This window comes from Rhinolophus sinicus, linkage group LG09 (assembly GCF_036562045.2).
Source record: "Rhinolophus sinicus isolate RSC01 linkage group LG09, ASM3656204v1, whole genome shotgun sequence".
Taxonomy (NCBI): Eukaryota; Metazoa; Chordata; class Mammalia; order Chiroptera; family Rhinolophidae; genus Rhinolophus; species Rhinolophus sinicus.
In genome coordinates, this window is record NC_133758.1 from 116,035,164 (window position 1) to 116,054,317 (window position 19,154).

The following is a 19,154-nucleotide window of genomic DNA, read 5'->3' on the forward strand; positions in this document are numbered from 1 at the left end:
CAGTCTTACAAACTATAACTATTTCCCAAAATACTAAGTAAAAGACTGTATGTGTGTGCCAGGGCTTTTATAACAAAACCCTCAGACAGAAGTGTATTGACTAGCAGTTGTGGCATCCCCAAGTCCACTATCAGTCGCAGTGTCGCAGGGCCGAGCTCCCAGGCAGGAGAGAGTGAGGGGCGGACCTGGCCCCGACCGCTCGTCTCAGTCTCAGTGTGGAGGCTTGTGGCAGCGTAACCCCAGCTACACATGGCGTGTCCCTGCGTGCATGGCTCCATGTCTAGATGTCCCCTTTTTATAGGACACAGTCACAGTGGCTCAAGGCCCGCCTCACGACCTCATCTTATTTTGGTCGCCAGCAAATGCAGGTCACATCCCAGGTCTGGGACTTAGCACTGGAGCAACTCTTGGGGGACACAGCCATGACAATCATATCTAAACAACTGTCGGTATTTGAACACAGGGTTAGATAGTTTTTACATTAATTGCAACTTTTTGCAAAATTTAATTCCACTAATCTGACAAAAATCAAAACACTCAAAAAGTTTCAGACTTTCTATTTTCACTCTGGGAGAGCTGCATTCAGGAAGGCGGGCATGGGAATGATATCTGTGTGTTAATAGTTGTTGATTCTCATAAAATCATAGAACAAATGGGTCGTCTGAATTCTTTGACTCTGAAAAAGATACGGTCACAACCAAAAATGAACTATTTTTTGCTATATTAAACGGCAGTGCCATCCTCAGAGATAGGACACGATGACGTTGGAGGCCTCCGAGGTCAGGAGCTCCCGTTGCCGCCGCCCCAGGTACCTAAGGGACAGGATCATGTCAGAACCCCATAGAGACAGTAAAAGATTGTAGAGATTAGTTGATTGAATCCATTTTCCTAGTGGCTTGGAAGCGAGTGTCTGTCTTGCGTAAATTCTGATGTAGCGGTCACGTGCTGGTATTACCCCTCGTAGCTGCGTTCACGCAGCATGACGTCAAGGGGCATGGCAATCAGGCAGTTCAAAGTGGGGCCCAGGGAGGGGGAGAGCTGCTTCAGGGGTCCCTACTGGCATCCCGCTAGGTCGTTCTGGGGTGGAAGAGAAAGGGCCCAAATTACAGCTGGCACCCATGGGCGTGCCACACCCAACAATGCCACCACTCCCTGCCCAGTGTGGGCATTTGTTTGATGGGATCTTCACAATTCGAGTAAATGCAAAAGTGAAGGTGTGGAAGTCTTTGGGGCGGGGGACCCTATTCCAGGCTGACCTTCTCCCTGACATCTCGGAACTACAGGTTTGTATAATATAACGGAACTGGTTAAATAGCACTGAAACACTAACCTTGGGCATCAAACAAGTCCAGACATTAGGAAAGCTTTCTCTGTCGTTGGCCTGAATCATTTTCCAGAGTTCTGAGCCTGCCCAGGCTTCTCCTCACGGTCTGTGCTTTCAGAATTTACTGTCTTTGTTTTTTTTTTTTTTTCAACCATCTTGCTGGCCCTGTTGTTGGGCAGGGAGCTAGGAAAGTTGGTCATCAACGTTCAGGAATGTGAGCTGACCTCTGAGAGACCTTAGCAACACAGAGAGCCCTGCAGAGGCTCAGTGCTTTTCCTCAGAATCTCTGGGAGACGAAATCTAAATCTCAGAGATGCTGAGTCAGAGTGCAGGGTGCTATGCATATGGTGACAGTCCTCAGTAGTGGCTGGGGACACACACAGAGATCGGGGGACAGAACCAGGTCCAGAAACAGACCCACACAGGTAGGCCCAACCGTTTCTGACAAAAGTGCAAAAGCAGATCAGTGGAGGAAGAACAGCCTTGTCAACAATGATGCTGGGGCAGCTGGGCACCCAGGAGCCAGAACAACCAGCCAAACAAAAGAGACCTTAAACCTACACCTCACTTCTACAAAAACTAACTCAAAATGGGTCGTGGAATTAAATGTAGAATCTAAAACTAAAACACCTTTGAAAAAAGAAAAGCCGAAGGAGAAAATAAGCATGATCCATAAGAGAAAAAACTGATATATTGGACCTCACCAAAATTAGGAACTTTTGCTTTGCAAATGGCTGTGTCAAGAGGGACATACTTGCAAACCACAAGTTCAACACAGGACTAGTATCTAGAATATATAAAGAACTCTCAGAATGCAACAATAAAAACACAAATTCTGCAGTTAGAAAGTGGACCCAAAAAATGGATGGACATTTCACTGAAGAGAATGTGCAGATGGCGAATAAATGCATGAAAGGATGAGAACGTCACCAGCCACTAGGGCAGTGCAGTCAGCACAGTGAGATGTCACCACATACCTGCGAGAACAGCTAAAATAAGAGAGTGATGCCAAAAGCAGTGGCGGGGCTCAGAGACCATCACTCACACATGGCTGGTGGGGACGGATGGCGGAGCCACTCGGGAGGTGGTTTGGATTTCTTACAGTGAAACATGACAACTTATGACCCAGAAACGACCCCTTCATCATTTATCCCAGAGAAATGTGGACTTATGTCCACAGAAAACCCAGAGGAGTGTCGCTGGCAGCACCCCTGAACTGGAGCCCTGCCCACTGTTTCATATGGGTTGAACGTGTAGCTGGTGGCACCATCGCACGTGGTGTGCTAACGGCAACAGGATTTGCCAGCTGTGGGTGCAGGCGACAACCTTGCTGCGTCTGCAGAGACTCATGCTGAGTGCAAAAAGCCCAGCTCAGAAGGTCACTTACAAACCATGTGATTGTGTTTATATAACATTTTTGAAATGACAGCATTACAAAGAAGAGAACCCATTAGCGGAGGAGACAGGAGACGGGGCAGAGGGGTCTCTGGGATGGAATGTTCTGAATCTTAACTGTGTCAATGTCAGCATCCTGCCGGAGACGTTGCCCTGTGGTCGTACAGGATGTTACCACTGAGGAAAGCTGGCCAAAGGGGACCTGGGGTCTCTTTCTCTAATTTGTAACAATTTCATGTGAACCTACAGTTATCTCAAAGTAAAAAAAATTCAATTTTAAAATAAGGTTCTTATAACATGCAAAATTAACATAAACGGAAATGGTACTGACTTAAAAATTAATTAAAACTTGAACGATTTTTCTAGCAGCCAAGAGAGTGACCCCAATCAGAAACTGCAGCAGAAGAGGTGCCCCCCAACACCGCCTTCCTCCAGCTCCATGGCTCATCCTTTTCCCCAAGTACCTCTCACGGGGGAAAGTTCCAGAGCAAGAGGGCACCTGAGCTCTTGGAGGAGGACGTACTGAGTTGCTCTGATTTCTACCCCGTGTGACCCAGCCCCTTCTGGGCCCCATGCCGCCTGCTCCCACTTCTGTTGCACCAAGACCCTGAGGGGTGGAGGGCCCACCTGTGCGATGGTGGATCCTGCCAAGGCAGCGTCATTCTTGGAAGCTCAAAAATTCTGGATTATTTGGGATCAGAGTAACATGTCTGTGTCAGTAACAGAGCTCTAGAGAGAACAGCAGCAGGAACTATGGGGGAAGAACCATCAGAGGGAGAAGCCTAAGCCCGAGGGACTCAGAAGGCCTGCCCGACGCCCGACCCCTCCCCGGCTCTGCAGTCCAGCTGACAACTCGACCCAGTTGGCTCTACCCACGGGACCGTCTTGCCTCTCAAGGGGGAACCTCGATTTCACACCGTCTCACACCCACGTGTACGTGTGCACACCATGCTTCTGCCTCCAGCATCCACGCCTGGGGCTGCCCCATGCAGCCTTCCCCTCCCGATGGCACATTCTGCGGATTCCTTCTTCCTTCAGCTGATTTGGAATTTGTTTCAGTGTAAGATCCTTTTCCCTTTAGCCGTCGTATAGAAGACTCGTGACAGCCTGATCTGTGCTGAGGGGCTGTGCACGATTTTAGCAAACGTCCAGCTTCACGCACGAGCAAAGCCAGCACTCCAAGAAGGTGTTAATTGTTCCGGGTCACACAAGTAACGGGAAACTAAGGTGGCAATCGAGGCTTTTGTGTCATCAGCCTGTTTCTCAAAAAGCCCGAGTTCAGCAGGCCTGGGATTCCACCTCTGTCCTGTTCCCGCGGTTCCTTTGCCATGTGCCCTAAAGCTACATATAGTTAGATTGGTTGGTTCATTTAGTTTCCTAAATCTGTCTGAGGATCGAAAGACTCAAATCTTATTTGGTGGAATTTCTATTCTAGTCACTGAATATCTTTTCCTGCAAGTTATCACATAAATCTAATAAATGCAATGAAATGGGCCAGGACAGAATTTTGATGGTTAAATAAGCTTTTTGAAATAAAACCTTCCTTTTGTAAAGTTAACAGTTGAATCTTGCCAGATTAATAACTCTTTTTTTTCCTGAGTTACTAATTCAATATAAAATGCTTATTCAAACGAAACCTTTGGAGTTGGCTGGGCTGATGTTTCGAATCCATTTAAAGAGTGACACGCTCAGATCAGAATTTGCTAAGGAGATCATTGAATTTAGAGGGCTCAGACAAGTGCATGCACATGGTTTTGGATTCGAAATAGCTCCAGAATGCCTGGTGAGAGTGCATAAAACGGGGTGCATGAGGGCAGGCGGACACATGGCCGTGGCTCTGGCTTCCCGGGGTCTGGGCTGCCAGTCGGGAGCGGCGTGGGCCAGGCCACCTGGGGAGGACTTCTGGGGTTGTCCCTGGTCACACAGAGCCCTGGGCCAGCTGCACCACTGCCTGGAAGTGCAATTAATTATCTTATGGGCAAAATGGGAGTCGAGTGGAACCTACCAGGCAGAGTCTTACGTGACAGTGACAAGCACAGAAAGCATGGAGCCCGGAGCCCGACAGCTGACAGCCTGCGACCGCTGGGTGCTATTGACGTGACTGACGTGGATATGTTAGTCTCTGTGTGCGTTGATGTGTTTGAGAACGCAGAGGTCTCCTCCAAGAGTGAAATGCGTCATGGGTAGGCTGGTCTATTGGGGTGATGTGGCCCCATTTCCACATCCCTGAGCTGTCAGATGGCATCTGGATGCAGGAGACCCTGCCCTGCGTGAGCCCATATTGCCGGGTGTGTCATTGGCGGGAGGTCTGTCGGTCACCAGAGAGCCCCTCCTTCCCCCAGTGAAGTCGCAAGACGCCACGAGATACGTCCTCACTGAGTGATGTGTTGTTTCATTCCACAGGCTGGTTGAACAGACTTCTCTTCCTGATTCATTCATTCCCTTACTGAGCATGCCTGTTTTTGCAGGGCACCTGCTCTGGCAGCGAAGGTGAGAAGCCAGTGCACAGCTCCAGGAGGCGGCCGGATGGGACACAGGACGAACCCCAGAGCAGCAGGACGGCAGGCTGTCCCCTGGGGTAAGCACGCACTAAGGTCTCCCTGTGGCCCTTCTCTGTGCTGTGCGTGGCTTGCATGAGGACATGGTGTACGTGTAGGATTTGCATGGCCTTAAAATGAGGGGTGAGAGATGCACCACTCAACCCCGGAGCCTAAGCCCGCTGCAGTGGTGATGAAACGATGGCAGCGCAATGTGGGGACCTCCCACAACAGCCCCTGCATGGCCCTTTCCTTGAGTACGTGGGTGTGTTATTACTGCCGCCACCATTAGTGCAAACTAAGCAGCTTAACACAACAGAAATGATCTCTGAAAGCCAAGTCTGAAAAGGGGTCACTGGGCGAAAATCAAGGTGACCACCGAGGTCATTCCTCCCTAGGGGACTCTGTTCGCCTTTTCCAGCTCCTGAGGCCTGCACTGTGGAGCCCGGGGCCCTTCCTCCACCATCACAGCCAGCAGGGGCTAGTCAAGGACCCATGTGACCCATCGGGCTCACTGGATGACCAGGGTCCTCTCCCCATCTTAGGGTCTACTGATGAGTGAGCCGCGTTCCTCTGCAGCCTCTTCTTGTGTCAGGAAACATACTCACAGGTCCCAGGGGTGGATGTCTCGTGAGGGGCCCGCATCTGCCTCCCCCAGTGAGTTCTCGCCTCCGCCTCACAAGGACCCTTAGGTGGCACTGTTACTCCCCACCCGACAGGAAGCAGAGGGTGGCAGGGTAAGCTCACCATCCAGGGCTACGACTGCAGTTCATGTAATCTCACAGCTCCATGAGCAGACATGTCATCATCACCCATTTCATAGAGGAGCAAGCTGAGGCGCCGGGGCGGTCAAGTACCTTCCCCAAGGTCACCCAGTGAGTAAGTGGTGGGGCCAGCCCTCTGCCACAGCCCATGTGACTATAGTATGCTTCTATGGCTACCAGGAAAGTGGACATGAAGGAAGGTCCTGTTTGAGAAAATTAATTGGGAACCAAACCCCTGCAGAAGGTGTTACAGGAACTTTCCAGCACAAGCTTGAGAATTGCATGACTGGTCCCGGTGGCTTTAGCAATGCTTGGGACCCGCTGGGCGAGCTGGCAGTTTTAGAGCCTTGAGTGACTGTACATTTGGGGCAGGTAACGTTGTTCGGGAGCCAAAGGGACGGAGACCCAGGTCAGAGCCCTTTCTGTGCTCTGGGTCAACTGAGCAGCTCCCGATTTCCAGGAAGCACGGTTTTCTCATTTGTGAAAGGAGGACGGACACCTCTCCTCCCTCCCTAGTCGGGTAGAAAGAGCTGGTTGCTGTTGGTGTCCAGTTTCTGGCTCAGAGTCAGCCCTGGAAAACTGTGAGCTAATGCACAATTTCTCTGCAGAGTAAGCAGGATGAAAACGCGTGTGTTAGAAGCCGTTCGTACAAAGAGGGGTTGTTAACTGAAATTCTGCACATACAACATGTTTGGTTTTTCCGAAAGCCATGAGGTCCTAACAGCGCCTCGTGTCTGAGCCAGCTCACAGGGGACTGGCCTGCCCTCAGGGCCAGGTGCCCCAGACCCTCTGAAATCCGCTCTGTCCCCAGCCCGCTCTGAAAGTGGGCATTTTCCCACTTCTCTGAGAAACAGTGTTGTTTCCTCAAAAGAGCCTTTCATTTCATTGCGTCCTGTGGAATAGCTACTTAAATTAATTTTCCTGCTGAGCTTCCAGCTGCAGAGCCCCTCTGGGCACTGCCTTGGCACAGCTAATCCAGGACTGGGGTCCCTCCCATCCAGTCCTACAGGGCACCCTGACAGCCGCTGTCCCTTGCACCTGGGGGCCAGTCCCTCGTCACAGGGTGGACCTCAGCATCATCAGCTGCCAGGCCGACAATGACGAAAACGGCATTTTCTGTGAATCTGATTGGTAGTCACATGTGAGAAAACTAGAAAATAGTGTATGTGTTTCATTTTTGCTTTTATAAAAACAATTTGTTAAGTGAAATAAGTCAGACAGGGAAAGACAAATACCATACGATCTCACATGTGGAGTCTAAAAAAACCCCAAAAACCTCTTATATGCAGATTGGTGGTTGCCAGAGGTAGGAGTGGGGGTGGGGAAATGTGTAAAGGGGTCAAAGGAAAGAAATTCAGTTGTGAAATCGTCAGTTGTGTGTATGTCGTGTTCAGCATGGAGACTACAGGTAATACCACACATGTGAGCAGACCTTAAAAGTTCTCGTCACAAGGAAAGTTCTCATCGCACAATTCTGTGAGGAGACGGATGTTTTTGTGGTGCTTATTTTGCAATATATACATATATTAAATCGCGTTGTACACCTGAAGCTAGTATTATGTTACATGTCAATTGTATCTCAATAGAAATGTTAAATTCTATGATACAAAAAAGTGTTCCAAAAGCACTTTTTACGGCAAACAGGAGTGAGGTCTGTGTGTTTCCATTTCTCTTTTTACCTGGCCTCTCTCCATAAGTAACGTAGTGAGAGCTGTAGGAAGAAGGATGTCAGCACTCAAGGCAGGTCACAAGCTGGACGGGAGATGAGCGCTGTGAAGGGAAGGCAGGTGACACCCAGGAAGAAAACACGCTGTGTGACCGACAGTGCCTCCTTTACAGCGCTTGCACTGAAGCTGCTTTGGCCTTATGATGACGTGAGAGTGATACACACTCAATAGAAACCATGCTTCGACTTTTCGTTGCTAAGCTGTTCCCGAGCTAGCGGGTGCAGTCCCACACTGTCTTATGATCCTGGGAGGTGGGAAGTAGGCCTTGTGTGAGGTGCGTCAGCCCACCTGGAGGCTACTGCCTCTGTGCCTGTTCTGAGCACGTGCAAGGTCAGCCAGGCTGGGCGATGGTGTCCGGTAGATTGGGTGCATTCAGCACATTTTCGACCTAATGGTATTTTCGACTTACAATGGGTTTGTCCAAACATAACTCCGGTCTAGGTTGAGGGGCATCAGTAGATAGTAAAGATAACAACAGCAGACTGTTTGTGTGTGTTTAGAAACCAGGCACAAAGGAAGTTTTAAAAAGAAAAGCAGAAAAAGAATGATGAAGAAAAACAAAAGATTAGATTGGTAAAATATGTCCAAATATAGTTCAAATATGTCACCTACAACAAGAAATATGAATTTAACTTGCTACTAATAGACAGAAACTATCAGATTGAAATTTTAAATAACAAAATTCAGCTATGTGCTGTATATAAAAGGCATACCTAAAACAAAACACATAGAAATGGTGGCAATAACAATAAGAAAACTATACAAATGTTAACCGAAAGAAAGCAATAGAAATATAAAACAAGATAGGATTTGAGACAAAAGTATTAAAAGGAACACAAATAAAAGGAATGATCAATAATGAATTTATTTGTACCTAACAAATAAGTGTTGAATTATATGAAACAAACTGCACAGAATTGCAATGGCATAATGACGTCCAACTGAAAATGAAGAGTCACGTATGCAAACTAGCAGTAAAAACAGAGAAGACTTTGATAAACTTACTCATCTTGATCTGATTGCTCTTTATGGAACCCTGTACTCAGCAAAAAGAAACTGTACATTATTTCTGAGATCACGTGAATCCTTCACAAATATTCAATGTGCAATATGCTACAAAAGAAGTCTCAGATTTTTAAAGAATAGATATTATTCAGAACTCATTCTCTGATCACAGTGCCACCATTTAGTTACAGCAAAAAATTAAAAGCTTGTTTCAAGACAACCATATGACTGAAAACTTTAACTCTGAAATAACTCGTAATTACAGTGAAAATCACAATGCAAACTAACTTGTATGATGTATCTCAAGGAGTACTCAGAAGAAAAATTACGTTTTAAATACATTTATTATATTAATAAAGCAGAAAAGTTTTAAAATAAATAATTTTAATGGAAAACTCAAGAACCTAGAGAAAGATAAGTAGAAAAAAACAAAGAATGTAGACAGAAATGGAAAAGATAAGCACAGAAGGTAATAAAATAGGGGAAAAAATAGTAGAGTGACTCAACCAAATCAAAAGATGGTGTTTTGAAAAGAAAAGTTGACAAATCTCTAACAGAATTGATATATAAATAAGAAGAAAAATCACAAATAAAAAACGATATAAATTCAGATACAATAATATTTAAAAATTAGTAAGATAATACTATGAAGAATTTCATTCCAATACTTTTGAAAACTTAAATGAATTAGACATTTTCTAGAAAATATAGTCAATTTGACTAAGAAAAACAGGCAGACTAAATTATAAACATTAAAGAAGTAGAATTAGAAATCCTGTTTTCCCCAAAAATAAGACCTAGCCGGACCATCAGCTCTAATGCATCTTTTGGAGCAAAAATTAATATAAGACCCGGTACTATGTCATAAAATGTCATATCATATCATATTATATCATATCAGACCCGGTCTTATAGTAAAATAAGATCGGGTCTTATATTAATTTTTGCTCCAAAAGATGCATTAGAGCTGATGGTCCGGCTAGGCCTTAACATAGTAATGGTACTCAAAATCTCTAGAGCCGTTTTCACAAGAAAGTTATATCAAACATTCAAGAAATACATATCCACATATAAACAAAATCATATGGTATTTGTCTTCTGTCTGACTTATCTAATTTAGCATAATCCCCTCTAGGTCCATCTGTGTTGTCGCAAATTATAAGATTTCGTTCTTTTTTATGGCTGAATAATAATATTGCACTGTATATATGTACCACATCTTCTTTATCCAATTGTCTATTGATGGGCACCCAGGTTGCTTCCATATCTTGGCTGTTGTAAATAGCGCTGCAGTGAACATAGGGGTGCATATATCTTTTCAAGTTACTGTTTTGGATTTCTTTGGATAAATACCCAGAAGTGAGATTGCTGGCTCATGTGGTAGTTATAATTTTTTGAGGAACCTCCATACTGATTTCCATAGTGGCTGCACCAATCTGCAATCCCACAAACAGTGCACAAGGGATCCCTTTTCTCCATATCCTCGCCAGCACTTGTTGTTCGTTGATTTATTGATGATGGCCACTGTGACAGGTGTGAGGTGGTATCTCATTGTGGTTTTTATTTGCATTTCTCTGATGATTAGTGCTTTTGAGCACCTTGCCATGTACCTATTGCCTATTTATATGTATTCTTTGAGAAAATGTCTATTTATTTCCTCTGCCCATTTTTTAATTGGGTTATTTGGTTTTTTTTACCACTGAGTTGTATGAGTTCCTTATACAGTTTAGATATTAACCTCTTATCAGAAATGTGGTTTGCAAATATTTTCTCCCATTCAGTAGGTTGCCTTTTCATTTTGTTGATGGTTTCCTTTGCTGTGCAGAGCTTTTTAGTTTGATGTCGTCTCACTTGTCTCACTTTTCTTTTGTTGCCTTAGGTTTTCGTGCCAAATCTAAAAAATTATTTCCCAAACCAGTGTCAAGGAGCATCTTCTGTTTTCTTCTAGGAGTTTTATGGTTCCAGGTCTTGCATTGAAGTCTTTAAGCCATTTCAAGTTATTTTTTGTGAATGGTATAAGTTTCATTTCTATGCATGTGGATGTCCTGTTTTCCCAACACCATTTGATGAAGAAACTATTCTTTCCCCACTGTGTGTTCTTGGCACCCTTGTCAAAGATTAGTTGACAGTATAGGTATGAATTTATTTCTGGGCTCTCTATTCTGTTCCATTGGTCTATGCGCCTGTCTTTGTGTCAGCACCATACTGTTTTGATTACTATAGCTTTGTAATATAGTTTGAAATCAGGAAGTGGCATGCCTCCAGCTTTGTTCTTAATTTTCCAGATTGCTTTGGCTATTTGTGGTGTTTTATGGTTCCATGCAAATTTTAGGATTTTTTTTTCTGTTTCTATGAAAAATGTCATTGGAATTTTAGTAGGGATTGCATTATACCTATAAGTTACTTTGGGCACTACGGACATATTAACAACATTAATTCTTCCAGTCGAAGAACCGGGATATCTTTCTATTTATTTGTGCATTTTTTTAAAAAGATTTTTATTGGGGAAGGGGAACAGGACTTTATTGGGGAACAGTGTGTACTTCCAGGACTTTTTTCCAAGTCAAGTTGTTGTCGTTTCAGTCTTAATTGTGGAGGGCGCAGCTCAGCTCCAGGTCCAGTTGCCATTGCTAGTTGCTAGTTGCAGGGGGCGCGGCCCACCATCCCTTGCGGGAGGTGAACTGGCAACCTTGTGGTTGAGAGGACGTGCTCCAACCAACTGAGCCATCCGGGAGCTCAGTGGCAGCTCAGCTCAAGGTGCCGTGTTCAGTCTTAGCTGCAGGGGGTGGAACCCACCATCCCTTGCAGGACTTGAGGAGTTGAACTGGCAACCTTGTGGTTGAGAGCCCACTGGCCCATGTGGGAATCGAATCGGCAGCCTTTGGAGTTAGGAGCACAGAGCTCCAACTGTCTGAGCCACCGGGCCAGCCCCTATTTGTGTATTCTTTAGTTTCTTTCATCAACATCTTATAGTTATCTGTGTAAAGGTCTTTCATTTTCTTAGTTAAACTTATTCCTAAGTATTTTATCCTTTTTGGTGCTATTGTAAATGGACTTTTTTCTTAATTTCCTTTCATATTTATGACTTTACAATTTTTTCTCTGAAACAAAAAGCTATCGACAAAGCAAGAAGACAAGCTACAAAATGAGAAGAGATTGCATTAATACGTATAACTGACAAAGAATTGTGTACCGATGTACAAAAAACACCTGCAGACCAATTTGGAAAAGGAGGTTCATAAAAACAGGCAAAGGACAGAAGAGGAAACGGAACGGCCGATTCTACACGTGAAAAGATGTTCAAACTCATCAGTAGTCAAGGAAACATTAAAATAACCTGCACTCTTTCTACACCCCCCAGTGCCCCTCAGCTTAGCACAGACGCAGGAGTCTGAGAACACAGGAGAGGAAGAAGCGAGGAAATCCCTCCGTGTTACTGGAGAATTGCAAATTCCCACCATCGCTGTGAAAAACAATTCGGAGAGAAGCAAATCTTGTCACGTACGCTGTGTAGCAGAGGGACGGCGGTGTGCCTGCCCTTCGCGCCTTTCGCAGACCCCGTCCCCTGGGGCCCCTGTCGCCCTGCCTTGCTGGCGGTGCTGAGGCTGCAAAGTCCTGGCTGCCCGTCACCATTTTTCAGGGTTGATTTGCAGGGACGACCCTCTAAGGATGAGGCAGTGTCTCACTCCAGGACAAAGAGGCAGCCTGCCCACTGCCCACTCTAAATCATGGGGTCCTGTCCTGTAATGACCTACTGCATGTCGTCTGGCCTCCATGCACCCTGTGGGCACTAGGGCTCGGGAACCAGCACAAATGTGCTGGCCCTCTGGCTGCTGCTTTGGCTGTAAATAAAAAGCCTTTTATCTCTGACCCAGGAATCTCATGTCTTCTTCCAGCAACCCTGACACTGGGGCAGCCTAAGTGGTTAGCTGGCAAGTGTTATCCTTTCGTTTTTGACAGAAGCCACCTAAATATGCTTCATCCTCATGATCAATGTATAATATACATGAAATGAATTGCCATCCCCTAGTTAAAGTCAATGAATTATGCTACATCTGTCAATATTATGAAATCGGAAAAAGAAAATGTTGAGTGAGAAAAGCTTGATGCAGAATGATGTATTTACCTGAAAACGCGATACTTCCCCATACCGTTTATGGGTACATTTGTCTGCAGTCATAATATATCGTCCTGGGAAAGCGAAGCACCAGCTTAAGGACAGGGAGGGAAGCACAGGGGCTTCCATGGTCTCGGTGTTTGATTGCTTAGTGAAAACTGACATAAAGACGGCAGTGTTCCCTGTTCTAAATGGCATCAGTCTGCCTCGGACCCACAGCACAACCTCACGTTTCCTTCCAAACAGGAAATTTTGTTCTCACAGTTGCAACATTAATGCTTCCAAGCGTAAAAGCATAGTTTTGTAGTGGAAACGTCTCTCAACTTAAAACATTCCCAGACCAAGAGCCTGGGGAAAATATCATCGACGGGCCTGGCAGTGAGGAAATCAGAGACACTTCTGTTAAAAACACAACAGAAAACCTCCAGGGAAGTGCTACGCGAAGGCAGGAAAAGGCCCACTGCGCTGTCTGCATTTGTGCCCGACGGCTCCCCACCGACCGAGTCCGACAGTGAGCTAGCTCCTGTGGACACAGGCTTCCATCTGGGAGAGGAGGCTGCTGAGCTGGAAACCTGATCCCCGCCCTTCTGCTGGTACAGTTAGGCTCTCAGGCCCTTCTCTGCTCTTAAAACCAGAGCAGGGAACAAAGAAGGGCCGGGAGGGGCCTGGCTCCAAGGCGGGCGGCCATTCATCACCTTCAGGGGAAATAGGACATAAATGGGCTCAGAGTTCCTTTCTGGTGCTCCCTCGGCCAGGCAGGGCGGCCCTAGGAATACTCACCTTGTTTCAGTTAGCAGGGCAAAGGTCAGAGGTCAACAGGGCTTCTCCAGCCCCCCTGTGTGGTAGCGCAAACAGGCCACACAATGAGACACTGTTGAAAGTCGGAATTCCTTTCACCCTGCGTAAGTGCCCAAAGCACCGGGGTCACCGGGGAGTACCGGAGGGGACCCTGCGGTTGTCCTGCCTCTGTGACAGAGGACATCCAGCAAGTTCCGAGCAGAAGGAAGGCGCCTGTGCCCGGAGTCTGCCCCCTGGGAGACGTGCTAATAGGCTGGTCATGGGAGTACCTTGTGCCTCGAGGACATGGGCAGGCCAGGGAGCTGTCCTCGGCTGTGAGATGGGGACACGTGCTCAGTCAGGCGGGGATCTGCACCGTGGCAGGAAACAAGGCTGGTGGCCACGCCGTGGTCAGCACGGAGATGGGGACAGGTCTGGCCACACGGCTCAGAATCAGGTGGCTGGAGGTCCAGGCACAAAGCCTGGGCTGTGAGGCGTGTCCTGCCAGTGGCGCAGTCACATGACATCTCTCAGCACCTGCCCAGGCCCCGCCTGGCCTCCCCGTAGACCCGGGTCTGGGCCTGAGGAGAGAGGCTCTGCTCCGGCTCTGCCTATGGACAGAATCAGAGGTCTAGGGCTGCGGGCCGGGCAGTGCCCGGGCATAGTGGTGTCCAAGAGAAGGCAGTGGCAGCTGACTTCACTGAAGGAGGCCAGGCAAGGACAGGGAAACTGACCGAGCTTTCTCGGTATCGGCTCCCTCCTCCAGGGGACTTCCAGAAGTAAGTCAGGGTCTCTTGCAGTGGCGTGCTGAGGGAAAGACCAGCTAAACGTACTCGTGTGTAAAGCTGTGGCAGTAGGCCTTATTTCTTAGGAGACAACCAGAGGCAAGACGTTCTGTCCAAATGGCCTTGTCGATTTTAAGATTCTCAGTACACATCGCTGTGTCAGTTTGCCAGGGCTGCCATGGCCACGTGCCACATAGAACGTGATGGTCTCACAGGTCTGGAGACGGGAAGCAGCGTGTCGGCAGGGTTGGTTCCTCCAGGGGCTGAGAGGGCAGGCTGTGCCCCAGGCCTCTGTCCTGGGGGTGTCGCTGTCATGTCCCCACATCCCCTCACATAGTCCCCCTCCCTGTCTGCCCAAGTCCGCCTTTGTATAGGGACAGTCATACTGCTTTGGGGCCCATCCTGCTCAGCACGGCCTTATCGTGACTTGACTACATCTGCAAAAGCCGTATTTCCCAATAAGGTCACGTTCTGAGGGACTGGGATTAGGGCTTGAACGTGTGAGTTTTAGGGGGACACAATTGAGCCCATAATAATTGCCCAATCACTTGTTAAAAAGGTTAAGGCAGTTAGTTCTCTCATCAGTGTATTAGGGTATCATTTCATTGCAACCTCGCTGGCACGGAGTCTGTCTTTTAAAAGAAAAGCTTGCTTCTTGATGGGTGTGTTAAAACTGGTGCTTCATTGTTAAGTCCGTTGGCCGTGTATGAATTGGCTATTTGAGTCCCTGCACAGAACACAGAGCACTTCTGCGTCGTATTGGCTACAGCTGGGGAGCGTGCCAAGGAAACAGCCAGTGCACAAAGCCCGGTGAACGGGCGAGCTGGACCCAGCAGGGCTCCTGGTCCTCTGCCCCCGTGGAGGCATCTTCTAGAAGTAATCGTGACTGTCGCAGAAACGAGGGCAGGACTCAAGCCCCAGCTCTGGCACTTCCTAAATGTGGTATTTTTCCAGCCTCTTGAAGCCTTTTTATCTCCGAGGCAAAATGGAGACAGTCTTACCTTCCTCAGTGGGTTTCTCAGGGTTGAGTGGGGGTGTTACAGCGTCATGGCCCGGGGTGTGCTGTGGGTTCTCAGCGGCGTCCGTGGAACCGTTGGCACTCTGCAAGGACCAGATTCTGCCCGTGGAGTGAGCAGGTCACATGTCACTCGGAGCCAAATGACCGTCCACACAGGCTGTCTCCATGCAGGAGAGGGTTTCTGTGGGAGGACAGGCCTTCATCCCCTCGTTACTTGATCCACGTGTCAGGATTGCATCACACTGGAGCATTCAGGGACCTGAAATTCAATCACGGGTCATATTCTTTATCCAGCGTTTCCTCCTTTCCTTGGCAAATTTGATTTTTCCTTATTGTAATGAAGCTCCCTGGAAAATCTAATCATTGCTTCATTTTCATCAGAGTAATTAAGCTGTGATGGATGCGACCCAGCTGGGTTGTGGGGTTCGTGGAAGGGCCGTAAGTAAGCAGATGGTGGGAGGCAGGTTGTACGGTGGTCAGCTGTGAGCACCCGTGGAGCAGAGTGTGAACAAACTCCAGTTCTCCTGCCATCGTCTCAGAAGCAAGGGACAGCTTTCACACAGGCCCCGCCGTCTACACGTCTGTTCTCAGAAATCAAGGGGAAACTATTTGCTGACTATGTTCTCTACTGAATTTGTCCTTATAAAACACATCATTACGAATCAGCCTCCCGTACAACTTGGAACTGAGGTCTGAGTTCATCGTGCACGTCCACTCCGTGTGTGGGTCTCGGTCACCCCGATGGGCATGCCAGGCCCAGGCCACCCCCAAGCTCTGGTGGCACTCACACGTGCAGTGTCACAGTGTGATGTGTTCTCCTGCCTCCCCAGCACTGCCCTCCCAGCCCACCTGCACTGCAGGGCACAGTCCAGCAGTGGGTGTCCCCTCCGGCCACCGCCTAACCTCTGACCCAGGCGGGAGTCCCTCACTGTCGGCCAGTCGTCTGCACACCACTGTGCAAGGCCCTGCCGCCTCCAAAGGTGGTGCCTGGGTGCAGGACGGGGCCGGCCCCTCAGGAGTCCCCGCTCGCTCTCTCACATGCACACGCACAGATGCACACACACATATACAGGCACAGAGGCCCACGCACACACACATGCATACACACACACGCACACGTGCACGCTTGCTGTATGCAACTTTTGGGGAAGACTATGAAGGAAAAGGGGGAGTTTACTGTCTGTGCCTGTGGGTTACAGACAGAAGAGACAGCTGTGAGTACATGTGTGAGGCTGTGCATGAGTGTGAGTGTGTGTGCATAGGTGTGAGTATGTGGGGTACACCCTGGTTCCCCGAAAATAAGACCTAGCCGGACAGTCAGCTGTAATGCATCTTTTGGAGCAAAAATTAATATAAGACCCAGTATTGTATTATATTATATTTATTATATTATATTATATTATATTATATTATATTATATTATATTATATTATATTATATTATATTATATTATATTATATTATATTATATTATATTATATTATATTATATTATATTATATTATATTAATTATATTATATTATTTCCAGTCTTATAGTAAAGTAAGACTGGGTCTTATATTAATTTTTGCTCCAAAAGACCATCAGAGCTGATTGTTCGGCTAGGTCTCATTTTTGGGAAAACACAGTAAGTGTGTGGGGTGTGTGTGAGGGTGTGAGTGTGTGGGGGTATGAATGTGTGTGAGTGTGTGTGCGTAGGGGAGTGAGTGTGTTTATTTTTCTCTTATCTTTGTAATTCTCTGAATGATTTGCTTTGGGAAATCAGTGCGGTGAGACTCAGGACTTCTGTCATTATTTTTGCTTGTTTGTAGCCTGCCTTCCAACTCACATTCTTTCTCAGAGGCAACAGAGATGCAGCTGTTGGCGTGAGGGAAGGTGCAAGAGAGGGGAAACAGCAGGGAGCAAAGAAACCTGATCAATTTCTTAAAAATATATGAAAATACGATGCCCCCTGCCAGGAAATGACCACGTTCCAAGAGCCGCTCTGGGGGTGACTTGCCTCCAGGAGCGCCAAGACCCAGCGAGGTCCACCTTGGAAGACGAAATGCTCTGACAGGTGCAGGGCAGAGAGCCCGCCTGGACAGAGAAGGCTTCGTCCCAGCAAACGGGTGCTGTGAGCTGGGGCGGGAACGGGAGGACGTGCTGTGGGCCGAGGGAACACTTCCTGAACACGTTCTCCGGCCCAGGCACTTTGCATGTTTCATGAAACTTCCCCGTTTCACAACATCTGTCAAGTACATGATGTTTTCTCCACTTTGTGGAAGAAGAAACTAAGGCTTTGAAAGGTCATTTACCCAAAGTTTCCTCTCACAGTGGACGGCACAACCATCCACCCAGCAGCTCAAGCCAGAAACCGGATTCTCCCCAGACACCCCCGTCCCGTCAGCCCGCCTTCTCCATGTGTCATTCAGTTAGTGAAGCAGCCCCTTCAGGTGACCCCTAGAACTGTCACGCTGCGTCTCCCCCATCTGCTGCCATCTTGCTTCAGCCCATCCTGTTCTGTACGATTTTTACGATGGCGTCCTAATAGGTTCCTGCCCAGCGCATAGAGCATATAACATGTATTATATATGTTGGATTGAGGTTTGCAAAACGAGGACTATGGCCACACGTGTGTGAGACTGATCAGAGTGAAGTGAAAGGAAGCTGTTTACGTTTTTATGTGAAACTGAGCGTAACAAAACTGAGTGAGAAACACATTCACCAAACAACTTCTGGTTATCACCTCAGAGGTAAACAACTCCTGGGAAACCACTTCTGCTTATCACCTAAGAAGTAAACAAGTCCAAGGAAACGAAGATAAACGCAGACGTCAAGAGCAATGCTGTGAGTGGTCTGACTGGGCCTCTGGCTAAGCCCCTGTGCGAGGCTCTGGGTGAGACACTGTCCGACAGAGTCCTCTGCGAGGGGCAAGCCACAATATCGGGACTCTCTGAAGTGCTGCAAGACCAGCTTGTCTCGGACCCATCGTGGGCCCGGTCATCTCTCCTGGACCAGGGACCTTCTCCACCCCGACTGACTCTGGGACTTGGTTCGTTATTAAATTCTGTCCTATTCTGTACAACCTTCTGTGCTGACCAGAGCATTGGCCTCTGGAGGGACATTGGCTCCCAAATAAAACTGTGTTGCTCACTCTGTCTGAACCTGTGTGCCAGGACTTTGTTCCCCACTCGTGTCACGAGTACCACACAGGGACATAGGACCCTGCCAAGTGGTTAATGTCCCCTTGGCTTTCAGGAAGAGACTACAATGTAGTGACTGCCCTTCTAGGCGCTCGCAACACCCAGGCAGCTCTCCAGCCCGCCTGGGGGACATTGCTGAGCTTCCTGTTTGACCACTCGGAGACCTGCTGTAGGTTTCGCTTGCACACAGATCATTCACCTCCGTTCTCAAGAGGAAGCACGATCATTTTAGCTCTAGAATATTTACTGCAGCCTTAGGCACAAGATGGAATTTTCCATTTGCTCACCATCAAACTGAAACGTGTTTTCCTGAAATCTAAAATAATTTGCAGTTTATGAAATCAGAATGGTTTTGATCCAGACATAAATCCTTAGCAACTAAGAACATTTTTGCTTTTAAAAAAAATCTGTTTTAGTTTGTCTGAAATTTGGAAGACACACACAGCGTGATCAATTCACAAGAGTTAAAGTAGGTTTCAGTTCTGTTTTAACTTTTCACCTGGTCATCCCTAAACTGTGCCAAGT

General features: G+C 47.4%; 1 protein-coding gene across 4 annotated transcripts in view; it reads left to right on the plus strand.

Moving 5' to 3' along the window:
• Positions 1–19,154, plus strand: part of PKD1L1 (polycystin 1 like 1, transient receptor potential channel interacting) — a 108,892-nt gene that overhangs the window by 77,014 nt on the left and 12,724 nt on the right. For 2 of the 4 annotated variants that reach the window (XR_012498938.1, XM_074341072.1), the window contains exon 54: positions 5,188–5,297. Coding sequence is in view for 3 of the 4 variants with exons in the window: in XM_074341072.1 (XP_074197173.1) it covers positions 5,188–5,297 (110 nt within the window). In the remaining variant the exon portion in view is untranslated. Of the gene's footprint in view, positions 1–5,187; positions 5,298–12,113; positions 12,439–17,258; positions 18,638–19,154 lie in introns of those variants that run through there. The other 2 variants (XM_074341073.1, XM_074341074.1) reach the window with 2 other exon arrangements.